This window comes from Saxophila tyrrhenica, assembly GCF_035928015.1.
Source record: "Saxophila tyrrhenica strain CCFEE 5935 chromosome Unknown scaffold_2, whole genome shotgun sequence".
NCBI classification, from domain to species: Eukaryota; Fungi; Ascomycota; class Dothideomycetes; order Mycosphaerellales; family Extremaceae; genus Saxophila; species Saxophila tyrrhenica.
In genome coordinates, this window is record NW_027041734.1 from 588,748 (window position 1) to 613,555 (window position 24,808).

Consider the following 24,808-nt stretch of genomic DNA (forward strand, 5'->3'; position numbering starts at 1 on the left):
AATCATCATCCTTGGCCTGCTGATCTCTGCCAGAGCATGAGCATTCCCTGGCCCTTTTCTTTCTCTGCTTCTCGTTCCGTCTCGACCCGTCGCGAGCAGCGAGCGCTTCCCGGCCGTTTCAGCATCCACTGTTCCAGGGCTGAAATGCTCGATCGAGTCCCTCTGGGCTGCGCTCTGGCGGCGGCGTACAACTGCTGGCGTTGGACATGCTCTTTTTCCCTTTCTTGCATTGGGTCGCGCTGCCGTACACGGCTCTTTCCCCCTCTCATCCAGTCCTCTCCCTGCCAGAACCCATCGCTCATCCACCTCCTTTGGCTTCAGCTTCATTTACAAAACAAATCCACCTCCCCCATCCCCCCACCCCCCTGCTGCGCCTGCACCTCCCCCGCCGCCCCCTCCCACCGCTCCCGCCACCCCTCAAAAGCCGTCTGCACATCGTCATCGCTCTGAATACTCACGAAATCCCCGTCGTCCATGAACTTCAGCCGCACCACCGTCTGCCCTTCCCTCGCCCCACTTCCGGGGACTTTCTCGGAAAGGGTAAGCATGGTGCTGCGCTGCAGCTTGGCGTCGATGCGGTCTTTGAGCGATTGGCAGGTGATGTTGAGCGGGACGACGAGGGTCAGGACTTGCGACGCGGCGTCGCAGTGGACGCGGACTTTGAGTTGGGTTGGGGTTTCGAGAGCGTTGGAGTTTTGTTGGAGAGTGGCGGGCGCGGAGGTCTGGGTATGGAAGTGCGCGGGCGGGGAGCGGGAGCGGGAGTGCTCTTGGAGAGGGGTCATGGCGCGACCGGAGGCGGTGGAGGGGGGATAGGCGCCGCCGCGGGGGGAGACGGTGTATTGCTGTTGCTGTTGTTGCTGCTGCTGTTGGTATTGGGATTGCGGGGTGTAGGAGCGTTCGCGCTGGAGCTGTTGTTGGATCTGCGGGCTCATGCCGCGCTGGGGTGGCATGCCCATGTTGGGGGAGTTGCTTTGGCTGCGGGGGATCATGTGTGGGTTCTGCTGGTACGGGAGTGGCATGTCTGGGACTTGCGGAGGAGGTGGGGCGTCGACGGGTGTTCGCACGCCGCGGGGGTTGTTGTGGATGTCGGGGCTGCTGGCGCTGCGATTCCGTGGGGGGCCAGGCATCTGCTGCGCTGAGTGCATTCCCATCCCCGGTCTCTGAGGCCCTGGACCAGGCCGTGCGTTCGGATAGCCGTTCTGCTGGGGGTAGCCACCACTCTGCGGATGAGGAGGATAACCATTCTGCGGCCCGTATCCATTCGCAGTGCTACCGCCACTGACCTCCCGCTGCCGCCCCATAGCAGGTGCAGTGAATCTCGTCCCATGGCCATGCCCCTCTTCGTAGTACTGACTTGGCGGAACCTGCTGCCGCGGGAACGGGTACATACCTGAACTCGCGCTCGTCCGTGAGCTTGACAGCTGGCTTGGCGAGCCCTCGATGGGGCTGAAGTAGCTGTCGTTCGGTCCAGCGTCGCCGCTCGGGCTGTGCGCATGCATACCTGCCAGCTCTCTTGTACGAAGAGCTAGAGGATTGCCGGGCGGCATACCACCAGGCGGGAAGCGTGGAGCTTGTTGTCGTCCACTTCCTGGCGGTCCCGCAAGAGGCGTCATCCCACTTTCGCCAGTCGTGCTGCGACTCCGTAAGCTGCTCGAGCTGGCGTTTCTGCTGTTTGCAAAATCGCCGTTATAAGGATACTGCCTCCCCGGCAGTGCGGTCCCCACATCCCCTTCTTCTTCCTCCTCATCCTCATCTTCCTCATACCGCCCAGCATACGGATTCTCCAACTGCCCACCAAGCGTGCGCATATAATCAAATTCCGTCGCACTCGTCCCCATTCCCCCACTCCTCCCAGACTCCGACGCCCGATGCGAGCCAGACCGATCCCGATACCGCCTCCGCTGCGACTCAATTTGTTGAGCCCACTTCTTCATCGCATCCTCGGTGGTGAAGCGGATGATGAAGTTCTCGATCGACGGGTCGCCCTTCCAGAAGATCTGGCATGTATATGAGCCTGGGGTAAACACGGTAGAGAATCAGCTCTAGTGCCTTTCTGCGAGGATACATACCGGATCGCCACCGCTCTTCTTGACGCGGAGGATGTGAAAAGGGTCGCTGTTGGCGTTCTTACCTGGTTTCGTGAGCGAGACGAGGTCGGTGACGTTTTGCATGAAGATGCGGCCCTTGAGCTGGAGTTTCGGCTTGCCGCGCTTGTCGACGAGCTGTTTGTTGGAGAGTTTGTTCTTCGGTTTCGAGAGGTCGATGTCTTTGCAGCAGAGGAGGATGGTCTCGAAGAGGTAGACGTGGTACTGTAGTCATGACGTTGTTAGCAAGTCACTGTGATGGCTCGACCAAGACCTGAGTGAGCAACTGCGAGGCCGCAAATCATCCTTCTATCTCACTCCGTCTGCAATCCAGATACTGCAGGTAAGAGAATTCCAACATCCCTCCGCCACCCCGCTATGCTTGCCGCCATGCCTCCTAAGATCCATCACGCAACGAACAGGGCAAAAGCATGACACCCAGCCACCCTCCCTCAACACATCAAGAAAACCTTGTTCACATACCTGACGTTCCCCATCCTTCCCACTCCCCTGCGTCTCACTCTTCAACACCGTAAACGTCCCATACAACAACAACTCCCCGAACCCCTCCACGCGATGACCCTTCCAGTCCTCCACACGCATCTTCAACTCCTGCACCGCCTCGGCCTTCTCCTCGCGATCGACAGCTTTATTAGTCCGTCCAAGCACTTCAGTCGCGACTTGCTTTCCAATCAAAAGATCTTCCTTCCGGCCCTCATCTAGGTCGCCTTTCTTATACAGATCGTCTAGCAAGAGCGGGTACTTCGATAGGCGTTGGAAAGGCTTCATGAGGAAGCCGTAGAGTTGAGTGGAGGATTCGACCATCTGTTTGACTTGGCGAGGGGCGTCGACCGTGCCGGCTGCCAATTTCGGATACTCGGCCACGACCGTCTTTTCGCATTTCTTCTGGTTCGCAATGTACGGCTCGTACACCTTGAACGCATCCTCGTACATGTGGAAGACCTTGCCCCAGTTCTGTTGGTCCTCGGGTTCGAGATTCGTCTGTTCGACTCGGATGAGGAAGCGGCGCTGGAAGTCGAGAAGGCTGTTCAGGTTGAGGAAGATGTCGTGGATCGCATCACCAGGGATGATTCCTTTCGCCTCAACAAGCTTCATCAGGGCTTGCAGGTGCTCGAGGTGCTGGACATATGTTCTCTCTGTACTGACGAGCTCGTGGACGATATGCTGGCGCTGGCTGCGCTTCATGCCTTTCGCTGCTTGCTCAAAGTCGGACGCTGTGGGTCTTATATCCTCGATCTTGCCTTGCGCAACTAGTATATCCAGGACCCGATTCACCACACGCGCCACCTTCACAAACCCCGTTGTGTCGTCCGCATACAGATCTGTGATGATGAATATCTCTTCTTGCGGGAATTTGAGCACGTTCATGCAAGCTTGCAGAAATTTGAACGTGGCCGCCTTGCCTTTCTTCTCCTCCTTAACATTCTTCGGTACCTCAAGCGGCTTGTCGGGCTTCAATGTGTTGTATAGAAGGACGAGAGGGTAGCCTTGCCGAAAAGTGCGCCATAGGACCGTCACTGGATCAGTGTCGTCGTCCGCATCTTGTTCGATCTCGCTCAGGCAGTCTTCGAAGCCAGGTACACCCATCAGCCGCTGTCGCAGCGACACACAGATCTGGAAGAGAGAGCTGCTGGCGTCGGCGACGGTGTTCATGATGTTGTCCGTCGCTGTGACGTCTCCGCCATTCGGAGGGGTCGGCATGCCGATGACGGGCGGTGGGGGAAAGAGGCCGCTGTTGTCGCTGCTCCTACTGCTGGGCTGGCTCTGCATGGAGTAGTTGGAAGTGGTGTGGCTCTGGGAGTGTACCAGCGAATTCTGCCCGCTGTTGACGCCGTTGATCCTTGCGCCGCCTCCACCACTCATGTTCCTGTCACCATTGGCACCTCCCATGGGCGCGGTCTGCGTTCTGGACAGTAGGTAAGGGTTTCCGTATGCGACCGCCATCCTCGCTGCTACGCCGTGTGGCCCTGCACCGTCCGCTTACATGGGCGTGGTATATCCCTCAAAGATGGGCGCATATGTTGCTGCTGGCGCTCTAGATTCAGCGGAGTCGGTGATGGCTCGGGCCCGAAGGAACGGTAAGGGGGGTAGGCGGTGGCGCAAGGGAGGAACAGTGGTTGCGTTGGGCGCGGTCGGCGGCCTAGACAGCGCTTGTCTGGCGGGAAGAGAAAGTGTCTTGTGGTGAGCGGTTAGAGTTTGTGGAGGAGCAGCGAAAAGAAGGAGAGTGGCCGAAGCAGGGAAAGCTCGAGCGACAGGGTCTTGGGGGGTGTCAAGGGTGTTTCAGGTGGTGAGTGCGATCGCCGTCCACTGACTCTGGCCGCCCGGCAGATGAATCGCGGTGCAGCAGATGTCCTGTCGCCGTCGTCGCAGATGCCAAAGGAGGGTGTCCAGCGTGTCGGAGTCGGAGTGGAGTGGAGTGGAGTCGTCGAGGGTACCCCCATCCCACTCTTTGCACTCGCCCTAAAAGCTTCTTTGTTCCGCCGTCGATGCGGGAGCGCCCGCTGGTAGCAGAGACAAGCCGAGGCGTTGCTTTGCTTTGCCTTCTTGCTGAATTGAAGGAACTTTGCGCGGGTTCGCAAGTGTGAAGTACGATACGCGACCTGCCTTAGACGTCAGGTCTTGTTATATCGTGGGTAGACTGCCCATGAGGGAGAAAGTGGTGGTACCGCGGAAGAGTTGTAGATGTTCTCGAAGGATATGGCTTGGCGCTAGAAGCGGGCGTCAGTGTCGAGGGTCTTTGAAGTAAACAAGCTGGATTCCTCTTCACATGCGCACGCATATGTCACCACCAGCCTTGTCAGCCGACCAGCACGACACTCGTCATCATGTGCCTTGACTGACAATCAATCACCTTCAGTCAAAGCGCCTTTCACCAGCGTCCAGCATCTGCCACCACAGCCAGGTCTGTCGTGGAACCTTCGACTTGAGCACCACCGCACCAGACAAGACACTGTCGCAAACATGTCTTCACCACCGCTCGCCGACTCTCCTCTCCGTACACCTCCGCCTCCTCAGCCCTTCGTCGCTCCCATACACGATCACACCCAGATTGCCGACAACAGCCCACTACTTGACGAAGGATACTCGGGCGACCGATCTGACAGCGACATGGCATACGCCGCCATGCAGCCTTCCGTTGCTTCGACGCCAGACATGGACGCCGTCTTGCGGAGTGCCATGATGCTCTCGACAGAGAAGAGGAAGGGTAGGTCTACCACTCACATCATATGAGGAAGCCTTTGCATATGCTTGACTTCATTCATTGTCGCACTCCCAACCATGCGCTGACGCTGCCTACAGAACTCGCAATGTCGCTTGTACACACCATGCCCAACGACTGTAAAGAAGACGTCCGCCTCCTCATCGAGCGCCTCACCCACTTCGACCCCGCCGCCTACCTGCCCACCGAGATCTTCCTCCACGTCTTCGACTACCTCTCACCCACAGACCTTCTTGCTACCTCCATGGTTAGTCGCAGATGGCGCGATCGATCCTTCGACGAGCGACTATGGCAGCTATGCTTCGCAAGGGAAGGCTGGGAGCTGGACAAGGGCGCAGTGGAGAGATTTGTGGAGCAGGCACGAGACTACGGACAGAGGAAGATGGATGCGCGCTTAGACAGACAGCAGAGACGTGACAGAGCCACTGCCGTGCTGGAGAGGAGGGAGAGCAGGAAGAGGCGGAGAGTTGAGGCGTTTAGTGGTGATCTAACGAGCGACAGCGATTCTGCGGGTGGACTGGATCTGGGTATTCAGGAGGATAGAGCTGAAGGGAAGACACCATCTGACGTGGAGGAGATGGACGGTTTGGAGCAGACTTCAACAGCCGGTGTTGATCCAACAGCTTCGAAGCTGCCGGTAGAGAGCACCATGATTCTCTCCGAGGTGCTCAACCGGCGCTTCGACCCGTACAACTCCTACGACCTGAACAAGTACCGCAACATAACCTTCCCACCATCACCGGCAGACATCAAGCTGCGACCGAGCGTCTTCCAGACCACGTCCGACCCGACCCTGCTCAAGCTCAGCTGGCCGTTCATCTACAAGCAGCGTCGCCGCCTGGAGGCCAACTGGGACAAGAATCGGCACAAGACCTTTCAGCTACCCCACCCGGACCACCCTGAAGAAGGCCACACTGAGTGCGTCTACACCGTCCAGCACACATCTCGTTACCTCGTTAGTGGCAGCAGGGACAAGACCATCCGGATCTGGAATCTACACACCAATCGTTTGCGACAGAAACCGCTCATAGGCCACGAAAAGAGTGTGTTATGTCTGCAATACGATGAGCGCCCCGAGCAAGACATCATAGTCAGTGGCGGCAGCGACTCCGCCGTGATTGTGTGGAAGTTTTCCACCGGCGAGGTCGTGAAGCATGTCTCAGAAGCCCACACCGAGCCTGTCCTCAACCTCCGCTTCGACGACCGCTACATCGTCACCTGCAGTAAGGACAAAACCATCAAGCTCTGGTCTCGCCATGCACTCGCCCGTGACTCCGAGCTCATCCCTATCGCCGCTCTTGCCAACTTCGCCGACCCGAAAGCAGGCCTCCTCGACTCGCTCACCCATCTCAGCACGATCAGAGGCCATGGCGCAGCAGTCAATGCGGTTCAGATCCACGACAACACCATCGTCAGCGCTTCGGGAGATCGCACCGTCATAGCATGGAACATCATGACGGGCAAGCAAACACGCATGTTCAAGGGCCACGCCAAAGGCATCGCCTGCGTCCAATTTGACGGCCGTCGCATCGTCAGCGGGTCTTCAGACATGACCGTCCGCATCTTCGACGCCGGCACGGCAGCGGAAGTCGCCTGTCTCTCCGGCCACGCCAACCTGGTGCGCACGGTACAGGCGCGCTTCGGCGACCTCCGCACCACCTCCGACACCGACCTCGCCGCCGAAGCCCAGACCGCCGACCGCAACTGGCAGCGCGCCGTCGCCGCCGGCATGGAGCCCGCCACCAGCCGCCGCGCCGCCTCCCGCAGCGCCGGCTCCAGCAGACCCGAGGACATGCTCTCCCTCGGCGCGAAGGTCCCACCAGGTGGTGGCGGAAGCCGCTGGGCGAAGATCGTGTCCGGGAGTTACGACGAGACGGTCATCGTCTGGCGCCGCGACGAGCGGGACGCGGGGAACTGGGTGCAGAAAGTCGTGCTGAACCAGAACGATTTGCTGCGGGAGCAGCAGCGTCGGCAGAACCGGAGAGCAGACGACGCTCAGCCCCAAAACCCCGTCTTCGCTCACCCAGGGGGCGCACCCGTCCAACCCGCTGGCCCCGCGGCCGCCGGTCTCCCCCACGCGTCCGCGATGCCTGCGATAACTCAGCAAGCCGCTGCAGCATACGCACAACAACAACAGCAACAACAAGCACCACCACCACCACCACCCCAGCAACCACCACAGCAGCTTGGCGGCCACGCGCAATTCAACCCCGCCGCCGCGGCCAACAATGGCCGGCCGGCCGACAGCCATCGGATTTTCAAACTGCAGTTCGACCCGCGGAGGATTATCTGCTGTAGTCAGAATAACACGATTGTTGGGTGGGATTTTGCGTGTGGGGAGCGGGAGTTGGAGTGGGTGGGGGAGTGGTGTGGGGAGACTGCTTGAGTGTGGACTAGATAAACGAGAGAAGGGGGAAGAGTGGAATGGGGGAAGGGGGCGGGGAGGGGGAGAGAATGAAAGGGAGGGGGAAGGGTGGTTGTGTTGGTTCTTTTATCGAGTGCTTTATCAGCGAGGCGATTGGATGGGGATAGCGAATGCATTAGCGATCGGTGTTCTACGATTCAGTTGCTTGAGCGTTTGGCTAGGGCATTGCATCGGAAGATCTGGATAGGTAGCTCCTCCCAGAGAAGCTTCATGTCTGTACCAAGGAAAGCTCATCTACGTGGTAGCCAATGTGCCACCGTACTTCCTTTGCATTATCGCCTCGTAACGGGTCGCAGAAATTATTGCCCTTTGTTTGCTATGGACGTGCAACTCATACAGCCCATGTATCCCCCCGGCATCATCCGGACAACCCCAGACCCAGCCCCCAAACTCCGCCTTGTCCGTGCCGCGGTCGACTTTGAGCGCAACTGCACATGTTTCGTCTGCTCTCTCGATTGTGATCATCGGCTCTCACACCACTTCCAGTACCCTCAGCACATGTAAAACCAGCCCTTCCGTCAGCGTTCCTCGTCTCTTCTACTCGCCATCACCGGCGCTTCCATCTCATCCACAAGCCACCATGCCATCCTCCTCAAGTTCCGGCAGCAGCCCCGTCCTCTTCGACCTCCCCATCGCCTCCACGGGCGGGAGCGTAGTCGTCACGCAGCCGGCGAAGAAAGTCTACCTCCTCACCTTCACCAGTGGCGAAGACAACCGCCTCACCACCGTGCGTTTTCCCAACCCAACCCACCTCATCAAACCATGTCCGTGCTGACAGTTCACCCTTCGTGGGGACCAGGCCTTCTGCCAGGCATTGATCAAAGCGCTGGATATCCTGCAGTTCTCGCCGCAAACGTATCCCCCGGGGGTCGTGGTGACGACGAGCGGGATTGCGAAGTTCTATAGTAATGGGTTGGATTTGGAGCATGCGGGGGGGACGCCTGGGTTTTGGAAGGAGAGTTTGTGCGTTCACCTTACTTACTTGCCTAAGGAATCGGGATGGGATGTGGTGGGATGGAGTTGCTGACGCATGGGGAAATAGGTACGCGCTGTGGTTGCGCCTGATCACGTACCCGATGCCGACGGTGGCGTTGGTGAATGGGCATGCTTTTGCTGGGGGGTTTATGGTTGCGATGTAGGTACCCTGCCTTACCCTTGAGCTGTGGTGGAAAGGGTTTCGGCGATTCAGGGCTAATGGTGGTGGGGACAGGATGCACGACTACCGGTGCATGAACCCGCATAAAGGCTATCTCTGCCTCAACGAACTGGAGCTGGGCGTTCCGCTCAGGCCGCCGATGTTGAGTGTGTTCCGGCAGAAGCTGAGTGCTGGGACGGTGAGGAAGATGATTCTGGAGGCGCATCGGTTCAAGGTACATCCATCCTTTCCTGTCAGTCACCTCTTCCAGGGCATGCTAATCACGATTCAGGCCCTCGAAGCCCTAGAAGAAGGCATAGTCGACTGGCTCGGCGGCCTCCCCGAGGCGCTCGCCCACATCGAGGAGTTCAAGCTCGTGCAGAAGTCACGAGAGGGCATGTCAGGACTGCAGATTTACGGTCAGCTGAAGCAGGAGATGTATCGTGAGACGGTCGATTATCTCGAGAACACGACGGAGGAGGACGTGCGGGCGCAGGTGAAGAGTCTGCAGTGGCAGCGGGAGAAGAGGGAGCGGCAGGAGGCGGTTAAGGGGTGGGAGGGGGGTGGGAAGTCGAAGTTGTAAGCTTGTCTGCTGTCTTGATGGTTATTACCTTGGGACTGATCATCGGACAGGTAATCTTGGTCCTTTCTTCGCCGTGCGTTTGTGATACCAGATACACGTTCAAGCAATGTTGAGACTATCGCACACGATTCAGTTCGACTAAGCGCTCTGTTTGAATACCTTTCGATTCCGCAGTGAATGTTCTAGCGGCTACCCCCTTCACAGTGGACACCCTGCGGCAAACACTCGGATTCTCTTCCTTGGTGCCCTTCTAGATCCGTAACCACTTGCGCAAGGAGTGTACAGAGCGGGAGATGACCGGTCAAGGGGGACTCAGGGACTGAAGGAGTATGTCTGTCAACTATTACAGCCGCGAGCTAGCTGACATTAATGGACTTACAGCATTTTCGCCACAGGAAAGCATTCAGATCTCACCCACATCTGCGACTATCTCACCTTCAAGGTCCACAAAGTCATCCTCTCCGCCGCCTCCGCCGTCTTCTCCAAAATGCTCAGCGGAAACTTCAAAGAAGCCATAGAGCCCCATCCCACAATCCACCTCCACGACGACCCAGCCGCATTTCATGCACTGCTCTCCTGGCTCTACCACGACGCCGAAGGAACGCAAACCCCTCCATGCCCTTCATCGTCAAAACATACGCCATAGCGGACAAATACTCCATCCCCCCCACTCCGAAACATGGCCGCAACGCGGCTAGAATACGCCTGCAACAACCTCATCGATCTCCCGGCCTTTATTGAAGCGGTGCGTTTGGTGCACGAGTGCACGCATCCCAGCGATCGCACGCTGAGAGATGTTGTGTGGGAAGCGGTTGTGCATGATTTTAAGCGTTTGTGGCGGGTGGAGGAGTTTCGGGGGGGTGGTGTTGGAGCATTGGGATTTGAATCTGCGGTTGTTGGCGATGTTGAGCTTTGAGATCCCTTGGTGCGGAGCGACGAGGTTTGGGGGACTGGTTGATGCTGATGAGTGGTGAGGGAAACGACCTACGGGCGGCGCTGAACAGGCTGGCATGGTGGAAGGCCGGGTTGGACGAAGTTTGGAGATGGACATGCGCAAATGCCGTATTCCGGGTAAGAAAGAGGTAGCGTAGTACCATGCTAATATTCCTCATTCAACATACCTACAAACATATATCCCATCTCACGTCTTACCCAACCCCAGCAGCACAATCAGCGCCACGTTCATAAACACAATGATGCCCCAAATCAGTACCGCCAAAAACGCCACTACAGGATGCGAGCGCATGTTCACGCTCGTCTGACTCCTTCCGTCCTCGTTCCCTTCATTTTCGTCGGCGCCTCGTCCAACGCTCAAGTCGTGAATTCGATCAGCCGTGACAGTCATGTATTTCCCAAAGCAAGTAAACCAAACCAACGGCGCAGAAACAAATGGTAAGATGATGCTCAGCGCCACCTGAGACCCGACAAGCGCGTTATCGACCCCGGCTTTCCCAAGTGCGCCCGCAACGATGATGGAGGGCACGATGGAGATGGAGCGGACGATGAGGCGACGCTTCCATGGTTTCATGGTGAGGCGGAGCTGGCCTTCGCTAACCATCTGGCCGGCGATGGTGCAGACGATACCCGCGGAGGTGCCCGAGAGGAGCAGGGCAACGGCGAAGAGCTTCCCTGCTGCGGGCGCGAGCGAGGTAGAGAGCAGGTCGTAGATGCCAAAGAGGCTGGCGTCTGCGGCGCCCTGGACGTCGTACAGAGATGCGCCTGCAACGATGAGAATGGCGCTATTGACGAAGAGCGCAAAGGTGAAGAGCGAGATGCCGCATTCGGCGATGGAGTAGCTGCGGCAGCTCTGAATGGCTTGCATGGAGGGGCGGTAGTGGTCGTCCTTGAGGTCGTCGTCGTCGTAGGCTTCCATCTGGTCTGGGGTGAGGATGTTATTGCTCCGGTCGAAGTCTTTGAGGCGGTCTTGCACGAGTCCGCTGCCGAGGTAGAGGGAGTGTGGCATGACGGTGGCTCCTAGGATACCGCACGCTTGGTAGAGACCTTGCCCTTCCACGAGCGCGGAAGATGGGACGTAGCCATGGAACACCTCTCCTGGCGTCACGCCTGTGATGTAGGAAAGCTGAATACAAAAGCAGATGACCACTCCCAGAACGAGCAGTGCAACGAAGAATTCGAAAAGTCGTTTGGCCGTCATGCCCGAACCATTTTGCCGGTAGAAGACCAGAATGAAAAGAACGTCAATGATGGAAATGGCGCAACCCGCGACCAGCGGGATCTTGCCATTGGAAAGCATGTACAAGGCCATCGCCGTCCCAATAACTTCAGCCATGTCGGTGGCGATGATGGCGCTCTCGCCGAAGAAGTAGCTGAGGTAATTGAGCCAGCGAGGACAGTGGGCGCGGGTCATCTGCGCCAGGTCCATGCCTGTGATGGTGCCCAAGTTGATACATAGCGACTGCAGGAAAATGGCGAAGATGTTGGATAGCAGGATCATGAAGAGGAGTTTGAAGCGGTAGCTGGCTCCAGCTGCGACGTCTGTTGCGTAGTTGCCGGGGTCGATGTATGCCTGATTGAGTGTTAGCCATGGCGTGGTCCGTTAAGCTGCCTTGTTTGCTACTTACCACAGACACCATGAAGCCGGGCCCCATGAATCTGAGATACTTGCGAAGTACCCCAAGAGTCTTCGACCCCAGTCGTTTCCATGGACTCCCGGGAGCTCGTCCACCTGCATCCCTACCCTGTCCGTTGGCCTCTGAATTGTGCTCTTCCTTCTTATGCTCTTCCTCCCGCACCACCCCACCATCTCCACCGTCCATCAACTCGTTGTCAGTCTGGCCCACGGGGGGCTGAGGTATTATCTCGGCATTCGACGACAGCTGTGGATCGGACAGCCTGTAGTCCCTCTGCTTCCGAGCGTTGGCTATCCGGCCCAGATCACTCCTAGTCGTGAGCTCCGGACAGAGGACATCCGGATTCTGGTTGTGGCCATCGCTGACGATTGGGTCGGTCTTCGCTGGACAGTTCATGACGCTCACTCCTCCAACCTCTTAGCTTGCATGCCAGCGGTGTGCTTTTACGAACGCAGGAGGAGAGGGATAGAAGAGCGCATCAAAGTGTCCAGTACCTTAGCCAACCTCGCCAATCTTCTTGGATCTCGGCTCATTCGTAAGGCATGCGGAGATGGTTTGGTGGAAGAGATCTCGTAGCAAAGCGGGTGACGATGTCCCTACCTCATTCGTTCCTTGTCCCCGGCCGTTCCCGATGCCACCATCTCACGCATCTCACGTTAGGTAAGAGCGAAGCTACAGCGTCCGGAAATACTTGAACCTTTGCTCATCATCAGGCGTGTTTACGCCCATCATCCGCGGACGACGAAGGCAGTGGATTTGAGCGAGAAGGAAGGCTGAGGTCAAGTAATGTCGCGAGCGCCCTGGTAGCTGCAGCTGCTTGGCTTGCGACGAATGACCGGGCGGACCATGGTCAGCAGCCGGGTGCCGCCGTCGCATTGAACTCTTGGTGTCGACGACGATACGAATCATGGACTAGCGCATTGTCTGGAGAGGATGAATCGTCTCGCAAGATACCAGATGAATCGGGAGAGCAGGATGCTGCCTGTCGACGTGCATGGCGTTCAACGTGTCCGCGCCGACTTCGATACAGTCTCCCGTAGGCGCGGGCTGATACACCTCCGCAATGGACGGATTCTGCGCTTGCGATTGGCCATTGGATGCCAGTGGTGCATACCGCGTCGCAATGTTGCTGCGACCGGCGGAGGGTTTGTGCAGACATCCAGTGGGGCACAAGTATCACAAGGTAAGTGAGGTAGGTGGTATATAACAGACTTCTTATCTCAGTCCTAAGCGTTCTTCCCCATCCTCTAGAGACCTTACCACCGTAGACATACTACCTCAGTTTCACAGCCTTAGCGACAACCACAACAGTCAAAGAGACGAACTTCGTCCGCCATGAAGGTCATCCTCACTGGAAGTACTGGCACGGTCGGCGGTGGTGTCCTCCGCCGCTGTCTGGCCCACCCGTCCATCACAGAAGTTGTAGCTCTCACACGCCGGCCGATGGAGATCAAGGATGCAAAACTTCAAAATGTCATCCACAAGGACTTTTCAAAGTATGACGGCGACGTGATCCAGCAGCTGAAGGGAGCAGTGGCTTGCATATGGTAAGAGTGCTGTCACTTTCGAGGCTTTGAAGCAGCTAACACTCATCGCAGGGCACTCGGCTCACCGACATCCGGCAAGGAGGTCCATGTGGACTACACACAAACCGCCATCAAGATGCTCTTACAATCAGTCGTTCCCGAAGAGCCTACGGGCAGGCCATTCCGCTTCGTATATACCAGCGGTGGCTTGGTCCCATATCTCGACAGCAACCTACTGTTCTTCCTTGGGGAGATCCGGAAAGTTCGCGTGCGTACCCGATACTCCATCTCTGCAGCCAATTCACCTGACACTCAACAGGGCAAACTAGACCAAGAAGTTCTCGATACCGAGACACAAAATCCCGGCAGATGGGAGTCATTCGTCGCACGGCCATGGCATGTAAGTCGTCCACTGTCACTCTTCCGCCGCACGTAGCCCGAAGGAGACGCTAATGATATGATAGGTAGTCGACGAACCACCGAGGATACGTTTCTTAGTTTCGAACTCGTGGATCTACAAGGACGAACTGGGGGCTGCAATGGTGGATGCGGCCCTCAATGGGGGAGGAGAGCGGATCATGGACAACGCTCCAATGCGTGAGAGGGGTCAGAAGGCGATGGAGACGATTGAGAAGGGAAAGCTTTAGTTTGGACGGTGTAAGTGGTGTGCTAATAAAGCGACGGCGCTCGGTTTCGGTTTCTGACCGATGGGTTTGATGTAGAACGTGGTATAACGTGCTGAATTATGCAGCTTCCTTCATCCGCCTCCTGCTCACTTCTGCCTTCCCCGATATCTTGTTATAGTCATCCGCCACCTGTGTACAACGATACACCAGGCGCAAGTTAGGTTGTCATGCTATCGGTTCGTTCTTTGCATTCGATTACCGCGATTTGATAGTCTGGTTGGTCTCCATCCTTCATCACAACAGGCAGCGATGGAAGCCTGGGTTTGCCTCAATCGCGGAGCCAGATCCCGTGGTTGATACCAAAGTACTTAAAAGCAACGCCTTCTTCAAACTGCCTCTGAGGGATAAGTCTTGAGCAAAACGGTGCAGCCTACCTTCACACAACCATGCCAACCGCCAGCCCATCATGGCATCTGCCCTGCATCCCCAAACACCGTCGACTCAACCCGGACGAGCACCTCTATATCCTCTTCCTCCAGCGGATGTCTGTCGATGAGAAAGAACAGGTGATGAAGAGCCTAGAGGAAGTCGACAGTAGCCAGGTCCACAGCTTCGACAGAACCACAGCAGCGCCGCGCCAACTAGATTCAAAGCGGTGGATCCGCGACTACTTCCCGAGCAGCAACGCGATACTGGAAATCGCCAGGCATGCGAATGCCGAAAGCGGGTACCGCGAATTCTCATACCCGAGTCTCATCCTGGTTGACAGTGGATGGGAAGCTTCCACTGTGATTGCGGCGAGGTGGGAACTGGTTGCGGGAGAGTCGAAGTTGAAGTTCAATGCCGCGCGAGTGCCGATGAATGTGGCGAATGTTCTGCTGAGTACTTGTGATGCGAATGAAGGGCTTACGCTGGCTCAGGCGTTAGGAGATGATGTCTATGAGGAGACTAAGGTGGACTTTTATGAGGACGCGAGAGCGACGTCGCTAGCCGCTCCAAGCAGATTTGGTCGACCCTTCGTGTGGGAGGAACACTTCGAGGATGACTATGGTTTTGGCTCGGACGCACCACCCATCGTCTCCTTAAGACGGCTTTCCAACACCGAGAGGGAGACGCTCAAGAAAACGGTGCTTGCTGGCCAGAACGATACGAATGCTAAACTTGAAGATCTCCGAATCTACCAGTGGAAAGGACCTGGTTCTTCCAGGAGGGCTATCTACCACATCTTCAAACACATCTTCGACAAATGGAATGGCGTAACGGACATGTTCTTCGTTGACGATGTTCTGGAAGGCGAGAACCACGAACCCCAAATCATGGCCGCAATGAATACTGACATCCCGAACACTGATTCCATCAAGATGGCGCCCATACCGACAACTTCTGTCTTGCCTTTCTGGACAGGCTCTGGTTCTGGCAAATACGGAGAGGATCTACTGGAAAAGTATGGTGATATCTGGCGGAAGGAGGTTGTCGTGGATCTCGAGCCAGGGCCTTTTAACTTTAGTAAGCCTCTCGGACGAGATGAGCCATGTTTGTTACTGATAATCAGACATAGGCGGCGTTGACGTGTGCCCGGTCTTCTTTCTAGAACCTTTCACAGCAGACCAAGAACGCAGAGTCAGGACCTCCTTGAGTACTCTCGACCACGTTGAGCAGGGCGAAGACTGGGGCAACGAATACTGCTTCTTCGGCTATCTCTGGCCAGACGATAACAGGAAGCACTCACTCGAGGATCTGAAAGACCTGTTCGAGTCCTGCGATCCTTTCAATCCTGCTTACAATGCGAACTCGTCTGGCCCGTACCTCTTCGCCAACTATCCGCATCACTTCGTCGCGGTCGACTCACACTGCTTGGATGAGACCAACCCCAAAGTGCTCATAGCCAGCTCGCTGGACTTCCACGGGGAGGATGTCAGTGATGATCTAGGCTGGACTTGCGGGCTGGTGCCTGCTACAGAGGCGCATCTGGATTGGCTCAACTTTGATATTGCCAATGCGGGTCCGGAGGAAGTTATTGAACAGCCTGAGAACGTGTGGCTGAGTGATCTGAAGGAGTATCGGGAGAACGATTGGCCTGAGGAGTGGTGAGAGGGTGTTGACAGGGAGACCGGGGTGGAAGTTTCGGTACCGTCGGGCATGCTCTGGACGCGGCAGCGATGAACCAAGACGACATCATGCTTGTCGAAGTCTACTGGCCGAGAGCGACTGATGGTGTGTGGTCGTCTTGTTCTATTGGGCACGGCAAGACGCCTGCCAGTCTCAAGCTTGCGGCACAGCCAATACCAACGATCCAACTTCGCGCCGCATGTTATGGGCGTCTCGCTACGACAAAGCTGTGCTTGAGCCGGGGTTCACATGCCAGCCTCGTGAGCATGCATAGCCCAATAAAACCTGCAGCTAAGCGACTCCGGTTAGGATATTGGACGGATGTACCGTGCTCGATCGGGAAGAAGGCTAGAGCTGTGAACCTGAGTCCTGTTTGTCCTGTCTCCTTCTATGTTCTATGCCAAGCGAAGTGGTGGTCTGTGACTGGAGAGAGCACTTGGTCGAAACTAACGCTAATACATAGCCATTCTTGTTCCAACGCCCACGTCTCCCCGAAACGACATGTGTCAAACGACCGCCATGTGATACCACGCTCGTCGGTACCGTTCTCCTGGTAGCTATCGTGCAGCACCTGCCTCAGGTGGCAGCCAATCATCGGGAAGTAGGAAGCGGCGTTGGGTCACACACTGTCATTCCTCTGTCTCTTAACTCCCACCTCACTCACTCTACGTCTCGCACACCAACAACATACATTTGACCTCGCAGCCTCCTATCGTTTGCACCGTCAAGACATCGCTACACACGAGACACTACAGCAAATATCAACAATACCCGGAGTCACCATCGGATCTGCGTTTGTGTAACATTCCAGCAAACCGGGCCTCTGACCTGTCTCGGTGTCAGAGCAGCAAGCATCGCCGGATGGTTCGGTGGTGAACAGCTCATATACCGCTCGCTGGCCGGCTTGCACTTTGTTTCCTTTTACAACACTCTACCCACTCTTGGACTTTCTTCTTGGACTTCCACTCTTTGACTTTGGACAGCTTTGAAAGTTGTTTACCACACCATTGGAATCCAGCACCTATCGTACGTTACCTCCTCAGTCTACCACAAGGCCACCTGTCTTCGCGTGGCTTCTCCAGCACTGCTCTTTACTACTGTCGGTGACATATGGCATGACTACTGACCTATTGCAGGATCACTCGAAGCATCACTACGACGAAGTCACTCGACCCACATAAAAACCAGCACTCTACCAACAGACCCGGACAAACTGCCGACCAGTGCTCCTTGCCGCCGTAAGTATCCGACCATTCGTTGGAACCATTGGATGTTACTTGAGCTGACGGTATCTTTAGACAGACATGTCAGGCCGTCCTCGCGGTCGTGCTCAGGGAGGCGGAGGGGGTCAGTACAAGGCATGATGTCTTCCAGGCTTGTTGTTGCTGACACAACTTCTAGGACCCCCAGGAGCAGGACAACAAACACAACTTCCCCAACACACTGTTCCACGTGAGGTGAACGGAATCTTCGGCGGCACTGCACCAAACCCAGACCCGAGCGTCACTGCTGCCGAAGACGCCTTGCTTCCTACGACTCGAGACAAGTCATTCGAATTCACCTACACAGTGAAGAACAAATCGCCTGCACCAGACGAACTTGATTTCACGGTTAGCATGCCAGGGCGTCGTGGATATGGCACCGAGGGCCAAGAGATCACGTTGCGGACCAACTATTTCAAGTTCAACAGCGACAACACGATCCTCTTCCGGTACGACCTCTCTTTAGGTTCGGACATCAGCAGACCAAAGAGACGTCGGCTTATTGACGAGGTCTTGAGGGACGCCATGTTCCAAGGCAAAGCAGTCGCCACCGACTACTCAAACGTCATCATCACAACCAGCAAGCTCAATATCGGCAAGGGTTGGAGCGTTGGCAAGGACATGGTCGTGCCTACTGAACCTGGCAACACCCCCCAGAATGTCAATCAAACCGCTGTTCCTGGTTTCGTCGTCGCAGCTCGAGCTCGAAACACTGTCAAGGTGAAGCTCGAGCTTGGCACTCAATTCACTCCAAACGACTTGGTGCAGTACCTGAGCAGCAACGCACCAGGAGCAGAGTACCTGTCCCGCGACGAGCTCATCCAGGCTTACAACATCATCATGTGCAAGCGTCCGCAGGAAACAGATGGAATTGTCAAAGCTGGCGGGAACAAATTCTACCCAATTGCCGAGCAGCAGGGACCTGACAAGCCTCGAGATCTTGGGAAGGGGTTGCTGGCTTACAGAGGCTACTACTCAAGCGTTCGACCATCAATCGGCAGACTGCTGGTGAACATCAACGTCACAGCTGGAGCCTTCTATCAGCCCTTCGCCGTTATCGACTTGCTTCGGGCAAGCGGCATACCGTTCCAGCAACTCGGGCTGTGCGAAGCCTTCATTCGTATGCTCAAGGTGCGCGCGGTGTACAAGGTGAGAGGACAGCCAGACATGGTCAAGATCAAGACCATTGTTGGCTTCGCCCCTGGCCCGGGTCGCGACCGCCCTAACCGCGGACCTCGTTTCGGCGATGCGAGAGCTGTCCACTTCGACCTCAACACCAAGGACGCCAACGGCAATACCTCTCAAACGCGCCGTATCAGCGTCTTCGACTACTGGAAGGACGAGCGTGGGATTGTCATTCAACGGCCGGAGCTTCCAGTCCTCAATGTTGGCACACCGAAGGATCCGCAGTACATGCCCATGGAGATATGCCAGGTTCTCCCAGGTCAACAATACAAGCGAATGCTTCAAGGTCCACAGACGACCGAGATGCTTACCTTCGCCGCCCGCAAGCCAGCAGACAATGCCATGTCTATCGCAGGTACTCCAGGCAGTGGACTGAAAGTGTTCGGCCTTGCAGGCGACACGCAGCGCCAGTTTGTGAATCGCTTCGGCATCAGTGTTGGAAAAGACATGATCACAGTCCCAGGCCGGATTCTGGACACCCCCGAAGTCAGGTACAAGAACAACAATTCTTTGCGGCCGGACAACGGCTCCTGGAACCTGACGAAGAAGGTTTTCGAGGCTGGTGGCTCGTTCTCGAAGTGGCAGATCTTGGTCATCAACCCCCAAAGGGGCGAAGCCCTTCAAGCCAAGCCGGACCCAAGAAGTGGTCTCAACGACGCACAGTCAACACTCGCAGAACTACCTCGCACAGTCAGCAGATACGGAGTTCGACTTGGACAGCAAGCACCCACTCAGTATATCCGACTTGACTTTCTTGATGCTCCCAATCGCGCGAGCAACGAATCGAAGATTGTCCAGGCTTTCAAGAAGGCTCAACAAGCAGGTGTGAGCATGCTCTTCGTCGTGCTGCCGGAAGCCGACAAGTGGCTCTATGCCCGGATCAAGTACAACGGCGATGTTGGAGCGGGGATTCACAGCGTTTGTGCTGTGGGCTCCAAGCTTCAAACCGGGAAGGGTCAACCAATGTTCTTCGCCAATTTGGGCCTCAAGTTCTGTATCAAAGGCAAAGGGGTACCACACAAGGTGCCGAACACGCTGAGTGCTCCGCTGGACAACAACACCATGCTTATGGGCATCGACGTCACGCATCCTTCGCCCGGGAGCAAGCAGGGTGCTCCAAGTATCTCAGCCGTCGTTGCCAGCACCGACGCCGACCTCGCTCAGTGGCCTGGCAGCATTCGTCTTCAGACTGGGATGCAAGAGATGGTGCAAGGCCTCGCTACCATGGTCATCGAGCGGTTGAGGCTGTGGCTGAAGAAGAACGGCTCTCTTCCCACAAAGATCGTTCTTTACCGCGATGGTGTGTCTGAAGGCCAGTACGGTCTCGTCCTTCGCCATGAGCTTCCCGCCTTCCACGAGGCCTTCAAACAGCTCTACGGTGCGGAAGACAAGTGGCCGGCGATGGCGATCATCATTGTCGGGAAGCGTCATCACACACGGTTCTACCCGACCAAGGAGGCAGAAGCAGACCGCCGCTCCAAGAACCCAGCACCTGGCACAATCGTCGATCGTGGCATTGCCGGCAAGATCCTGTCAGAGTTCTGGCTGCAGGCTCACCACGGTTTGCAAGGCACAGCGCGCCCAGCTCACTATGTCGTGATCAAAGATGACATCAAGTTCGAAGCAGACCAGCTTCAGGGCTTCACGCACAAGCTGTGCTACCTTTTCAACCGGGCGACCAAGGCCGTGAGCATCTGCCCTCCCGCCTACTACGCCGACTTGCTGTGTGAGCGCGGCAGGGCGTACCTCTTCACGACTTTGGCGGAGAACACCGAGCGAGCAGCCGATTCCTCTGACAACTCGTCCAATGCTGGTCCCGCTCCCTTGACACCTGCAGCTCAGATTGCTCTTGGCTGGAGCCGTCCTGGTGCAGTGCACCCCAACTTGGCTGAGTCCACTTGGTACATCTAGGCTGGGTCGACCTCTGCCGAATCTGCCTCCGATCGATCTGGTTCATCACCACCACCTTTCTTTATGGCCCGTGTGCTGCGGCTTGAAACTTCGCGACACCTTCTTTTACTTGAAGCTTTGCGGGTGCTTGGAGTTGTTGATGGTTGGAGTTGCTGCTGCTTGGGACTGTTGCTGCTTGGAGTTGCGGATGCTTGGAATTGGTGCGGTTTAGATGCGATGCGGTGACTCAAGCGAACCTGGCACACCTCTCATTGATGCCGGGCTCTCCCTTGGATGATTGACGGAGCAGCTGACCTTCATTATGATCAACGGCCGATTGCTTTTCACAAGGTGCATGGACATGGATACTGGGACTGGTTGTCCCGGAGTTTGATGAGTCTGGTTGTTCCCGCCGGAGACTGGCATTTCATGGAGGCGGCAGCGTGGGCTGCATTTCAGACTCACACCATCAGATAACGAGAAATTGGCGATTGAAAACCCACACCCCTCACTCTTCTTCATCTTCTTCCAGAATGTTCAGATCGTCCAGGCTGTACTGCCTCCGCTGCCCAAACTCATCACACTCCATCCCGCAAGCACTGAGAACAGCATACCTGACCTCATCAATGCCCAGCTTGTTGTGACCCTCAAGACTCTTCTCAGCACTACAAGCCAGCACATCCCCCAACAACCCTTTCCTCCCATCACCCGCCTCATCATCAACCGCCTTCCCAATCTTCCTCCGTATCTCCCCCAACACCCTCAGCCGTCCCTGCAGCTTCTGCGGTCCCGGCGCCCTCGCCCCAGACCACAGCACCTTATCCACCTTACTCAACACCACCTGATGCGCCACCCCAGCCCTCCGCAAATGCACCAGAATCTCCAAATCAGTCTTCTTCAACCCATGCTCCGCATCCACCAGCACAAACGTCCGTCTCAACTGCCTCCTCCGCTCCAAAAACTTCATCGCTTCCTGGCCCCAGATACTCCTGCTCCCCGCCCCGTACCCCGGCATATCCACCACCACCAGCCCTCCTCGGAGCGGGAAACGCCGCCACAGCGCGTTTTTATCCTCTCCACTCGCTGAAGCCGCACCAAGCCGCTGTCCCGGCCCCAGCACGCCGAACCCGTTCATTGTCCGTGTGCGACCAGGGCGTTTGGAGACGTGCGCGTCTTTGAGTTTGTTGCGGCCGAAGAGGGCGTTGAGGAGGCTGGATTTGCCTACGTTGCTGCGGCCGAGGAAGGCGATTTCAGGGATGGAGGTTGGGGGCAGGGAGCGGAAGTGGGCGCTGGTGTAGAGGAGGTGGGGTGGGGAGGAGTGGAAGAAGTTGTGGGCGTATTTTTGCTGGGCTTGGTTGGGGGGTTGAGAGACGGTGTAGGTGTTTAGGGTGGTGTTGGTGGTGGGTTGGGTGTTTGGGGGTGGGAATTCATGGTCGCCTGTTGGACGGTAGGTCTGAGTTGTCAGTGGACGGGTGGAGGTGGTGAGCCATGATGAGGAGATCAGGCAGCGGCGTAGCGGTGTCGGGAGACGAAGAAGATCCATGTTTGAGTGATGGTATGTCTGGGAAGTGAGGTTGACATCTTGAATGGTCCAAGCGCTAGCATCTTATTAACGACACTTCGACCACCACTTCTCTCCCACATCAGCTTGCATTCGATCACAACAGTCCATACTCACGGTTTGCAGCAAGCGTCAGAACCAAAGAGCATATCCTGCATGGGGACACTCAGCATGAAGCAATATTAGACTCATTAGCAGAACAGATGCTCATCACGTTCTCAACCAGTACTCATGCAACAACAAGCGCCTTGCTGATGGCAGAATCCGCCGCCATGCTCACACTCAGCTCCTTAAGCTTCAGCGAAGAATGGATCGATAACGGTGAGTGCAAATTCATCGCCCACGCGAGTTCCATCGACGGTTACGACCTACACGTTCTAGTCGCTGGTCTGCCAGGACGATACCCAGTGGTGGGTTTCTGGCCAAAGACTTCTGAACTCATCAAGCCACCGCAGGTCGTGACAAATTCTCAACGATGTGTGATCACTGAGCTACCGGACGAGATCTTGCTTCAGATAGACGGTCATTTGGTGACCACCAACGGCACGTATCACATCTTGCCTACCTCGAAGTTTGGCGTCAATCTAGAGCCAGCGGGTACAGCTATCCATCGAATCCGTAAGCTAGAGGAATGACACGCCGGGCGTCAAGTATGCGAACGGTATGTACCATCGCCACTGAACAGCCCTGGCGTCAACGTGCCGTCGTCTAACAAAACATCTACTACGCCTACTTCTACGGCGAGAACAGATTCGTCTTCGAGATCAGCATGAGCGCCTCCGCTGGTATCGTAGCTGGCAAGGTCAAGGAAGGTCTGCAGTCGTGGACGAAGTATTGTGACGTCTCATCAACGTCTACCGGGCCGCTTTCTAAGCGCTCTGCTCCCTATGTCAAGGATCTCACGCTTCTGGTCAGTGTGCATGACGATGCGGACCATAATGAAGTCGCTTGCCAGGAAGCGCATATCGGACGCTTCGTCGTGAGCTTCACTGCTGGTCACAGTTTGTCGAGGCTGGTGGTGGACATGCGGATGATTACCCCTCCTGAACGTAAGAGCCGCAAAGTTCCTGTCTGGATACGGGAGAGGCCAAGGGTGCGATGGAACGTCCAGGGTCAGGATGATTTTGTTCTACCACCTCCGGGTGGTCATGAGGGTGAGCCGGGTGACGAGGAGTCGTTTCGCGATCTCTGGCTTCCATTCCGACGGCTGCGTGGCGTCGAAGAGGTTGAGTTGAGGAGGACTTCAGTCTGAAGACGCTGACGAGCTCGCAGCCACAATGAAACGGAAGAACGGAAACCCGCAATCTTACCTCGACACGAGATCCGATGAAAGTCGGAAAGACAATGATAGAGATGAAGGATTCCGCCCTGAACGCAAGCGACGCCGGGTTGGTAGTCATGTGTGATGAAAATATGAATGAAATCTACGTCTTACACCTGGAGCGTTGTCCGTTATCCTCAGCTACTCAGAAAACGACCCCTCGACCTCCGTAGCCATCTCACCAATCGAAGCAAACCTCCGCTCAAACGCCACCCGATCCGCAAGATCCTCCAGTCTCCCACCCATCGCACTGTTCCCGTCCTCGCCCCTCGCGATCCACGCACTATTAATACCCAGCTGCTTCGCAGGCACATGATCCACCGGCAGACTCTTGGCGACATGGAGATGCTCTCCGCGACTAAGTCCCAGTTCGTGCTCGATATACCGCAGCAACGCCTCGAAATTCCTATGGTCCGGCTTGTATGAGCCGACATCCTGCGCAGTCACGACACCGTCGAAGTCGACTCCCGCCAAAGGCCCCGCGAGCGTGCGGCGCATGTTGTCGTTGTCCACGTTCGACAGGATGACGAGCTTATAACGCTGCTTCAGGATCTGCAGACCAGCGATCGTGTCTGCGAACGCAGGCCACTCTCCCACGCCTTTGCCGAACAGGTCGGCTTCGTCATCGCTATATTCGACTCCTGCCTCGATGGCGAGCGAGGCGTAGCATTGGGATAGGATCTGGTTGTATGGCGTTTCCGGCTGCTCCGCTTCGAGCGCGAGCTGCTTGGTGAAGTAGCCCACGAGCTCCTCTCGGTTCTGGAACTTGTGGGTGGTGGGCAGGAGCGAGCGAAAGTTTTGTAGTTGGTTGAATATACCCGTTTCCCAGTCGATGAGGGTGCCGTAGCAGTCGAAGGAGAGGACGCGGAAGTCGGTTAGTGAGGGTGGCATGATCAAGTCTACTAGCGTTGTCGATATAGTCGCAAAGATCAGATACTGCGATGGTTTAAATTGGGATATATGAAATGATCATAAGTCAAAGGGCAGAAAAGCGTTAATTTACCATCTGAAGTCCGACTTCGGAATCGCAGTCGCATTCGCATGATGAGGCAAACACTGATGAGAGGCGACATTGTGACGAAGAACGATTCGAGCTTGAACACAAACGTCGTAGTATCGAAGTGGTCATGTACAATGAACGTAAGAACAATATTTACGCCTCGCACTGCGTCACTGCGATCGTTCGTCCCACTCGTCAATCGGGCAGACCGCAGATCTTCTTAGAATGACTGGCGATGTGGTCTTGTACCTTTGACAACAAGCCCCTTC

At 56.2% G+C, this 24,808-nt stretch overlaps 10 protein-coding genes across 10 annotated transcripts; 6 read left to right on the forward strand and 4 right to left on the reverse strand.

Annotated features, from left to right (window-relative positions):
* Positions 1-323: 323 nt before the first annotated feature.
* On the reverse strand, positions 324-4,049 carry CDC24 (Guanine nucleotide exchange factor for Cdc42p; the record flags this gene model as incomplete). Its single annotated transcript, XM_064798552.1, has 3 exons — positions 324-1,997; positions 2,070-2,309; positions 2,568-4,049. 3 exons carry the CDS (start codon positions 4,047-4,049, stop codon positions 324-326), a joined length of 3,396 nt encoding a protein of 1,131 aa, XP_064662879.1.
* A 1,017-nt stretch (positions 4,050-5,066) lies between these two features.
* LTR77_001291 (uncharacterized protein) lies at positions 5,067-7,711 on the forward strand (the record flags this gene model as incomplete). Its single annotated transcript, XM_064798553.1, has 2 exons — positions 5,067-5,310; positions 5,406-7,711. The coding sequence occupies 2 exons, from the start codon at positions 5,067-5,069 to the stop codon at positions 7,709-7,711; spliced, it is 2,550 nt and encodes an 849-aa protein (XP_064662880.1).
* A 619-nt stretch (positions 7,712-8,330) lies between these two features.
* Positions 8,331-9,468, forward strand: LTR77_001292 (uncharacterized protein; the record flags this gene model as incomplete). Its single annotated transcript, XM_064798554.1, has 5 exons — positions 8,331-8,477; positions 8,550-8,713; positions 8,793-8,885; positions 8,961-9,120; positions 9,178-9,468. 5 exons carry the CDS (start codon positions 8,331-8,333, stop codon positions 9,466-9,468), a joined length of 855 nt encoding a protein of 284 aa, XP_064662881.1.
* Positions 9,469-10,609: 1,141 nt separating this feature from the next.
* Positions 10,610-12,455, reverse strand: SMF3 (NRAMP-like transporter smf-3; the record flags this gene model as incomplete). Its single annotated transcript, XM_064798555.1, has 2 exons — positions 10,610-11,995; positions 12,051-12,455. 2 exons carry the CDS (start codon positions 12,453-12,455, stop codon positions 10,610-10,612), a joined length of 1,791 nt encoding a protein of 596 aa, XP_064662882.1.
* Positions 12,456-13,394: 939 nt separating this feature from the next.
* On the forward strand, positions 13,395-14,232 carry LTR77_001294 (uncharacterized protein; the record flags this gene model as incomplete). Its single annotated transcript, XM_064798556.1, has 3 exons — positions 13,395-13,606; positions 13,658-13,985; positions 14,050-14,232. 3 exons carry the CDS (start codon positions 13,395-13,397, stop codon positions 14,230-14,232), a joined length of 723 nt encoding a protein of 240 aa, XP_064662883.1.
* Positions 14,233-14,657: 425 nt separating this feature from the next.
* LTR77_001295 (uncharacterized protein) lies at positions 14,658-16,302 on the forward strand (the record flags this gene model as incomplete). Its single annotated transcript, XM_064798557.1, has 2 exons — positions 14,658-15,717; positions 15,770-16,302. The coding sequence occupies 2 exons, from the start codon at positions 14,658-14,660 to the stop codon at positions 16,300-16,302; spliced, it is 1,593 nt and encodes a 530-aa protein (XP_064662884.1).
* Positions 16,303-17,624: 1,322 nt separating this feature from the next.
* Positions 17,625-20,678, forward strand: LTR77_001296 (uncharacterized protein; the record flags this gene model as incomplete). Its single annotated transcript, XM_064798558.1, has 2 exons — positions 17,625-17,667; positions 17,722-20,678. The coding sequence occupies 2 exons, from the start codon at positions 17,625-17,627 to the stop codon at positions 20,676-20,678; spliced, it is 3,000 nt and encodes a 999-aa protein (XP_064662885.1).
* Positions 20,679-21,165: 487 nt separating this feature from the next.
* Positions 21,166-22,200, reverse strand: LTR77_001297 (uncharacterized protein; the record flags this gene model as incomplete). Its single annotated transcript, XM_064798559.1, is given in 2 exon segments — positions 21,166-21,256; positions 21,272-22,200. 2 exon segments carry the CDS (start codon positions 22,198-22,200, stop codon positions 21,166-21,168), a joined length of 1,020 nt encoding a protein of 339 aa, XP_064662886.1.
* Positions 22,201-22,490: 290 nt separating this feature from the next.
* LTR77_001298 (uncharacterized protein) lies at positions 22,491-23,470 on the forward strand (the record flags this gene model as incomplete). The annotated part of the gene is made up of 2 exons (XM_064798560.1): positions 22,491-22,836; positions 23,013-23,470. The coding sequence occupies 2 exons, from the start codon at positions 22,491-22,493 to the stop codon at positions 23,468-23,470; spliced, it is 804 nt and encodes a 267-aa protein (XP_064662887.1).
* Positions 23,471-23,680: 210 nt separating this feature from the next.
* On the reverse strand, positions 23,681-24,612 carry LTR77_001299 (uncharacterized protein; the record flags this gene model as incomplete). The annotated part of the gene is made up of 2 exons (XM_064798561.1): positions 23,681-24,438; positions 24,543-24,612. 2 exons carry the CDS (start codon positions 24,610-24,612, stop codon positions 23,681-23,683), a joined length of 828 nt encoding a protein of 275 aa, XP_064662888.1.
* Positions 24,613-24,808: the final 196 nt, after the last annotated feature.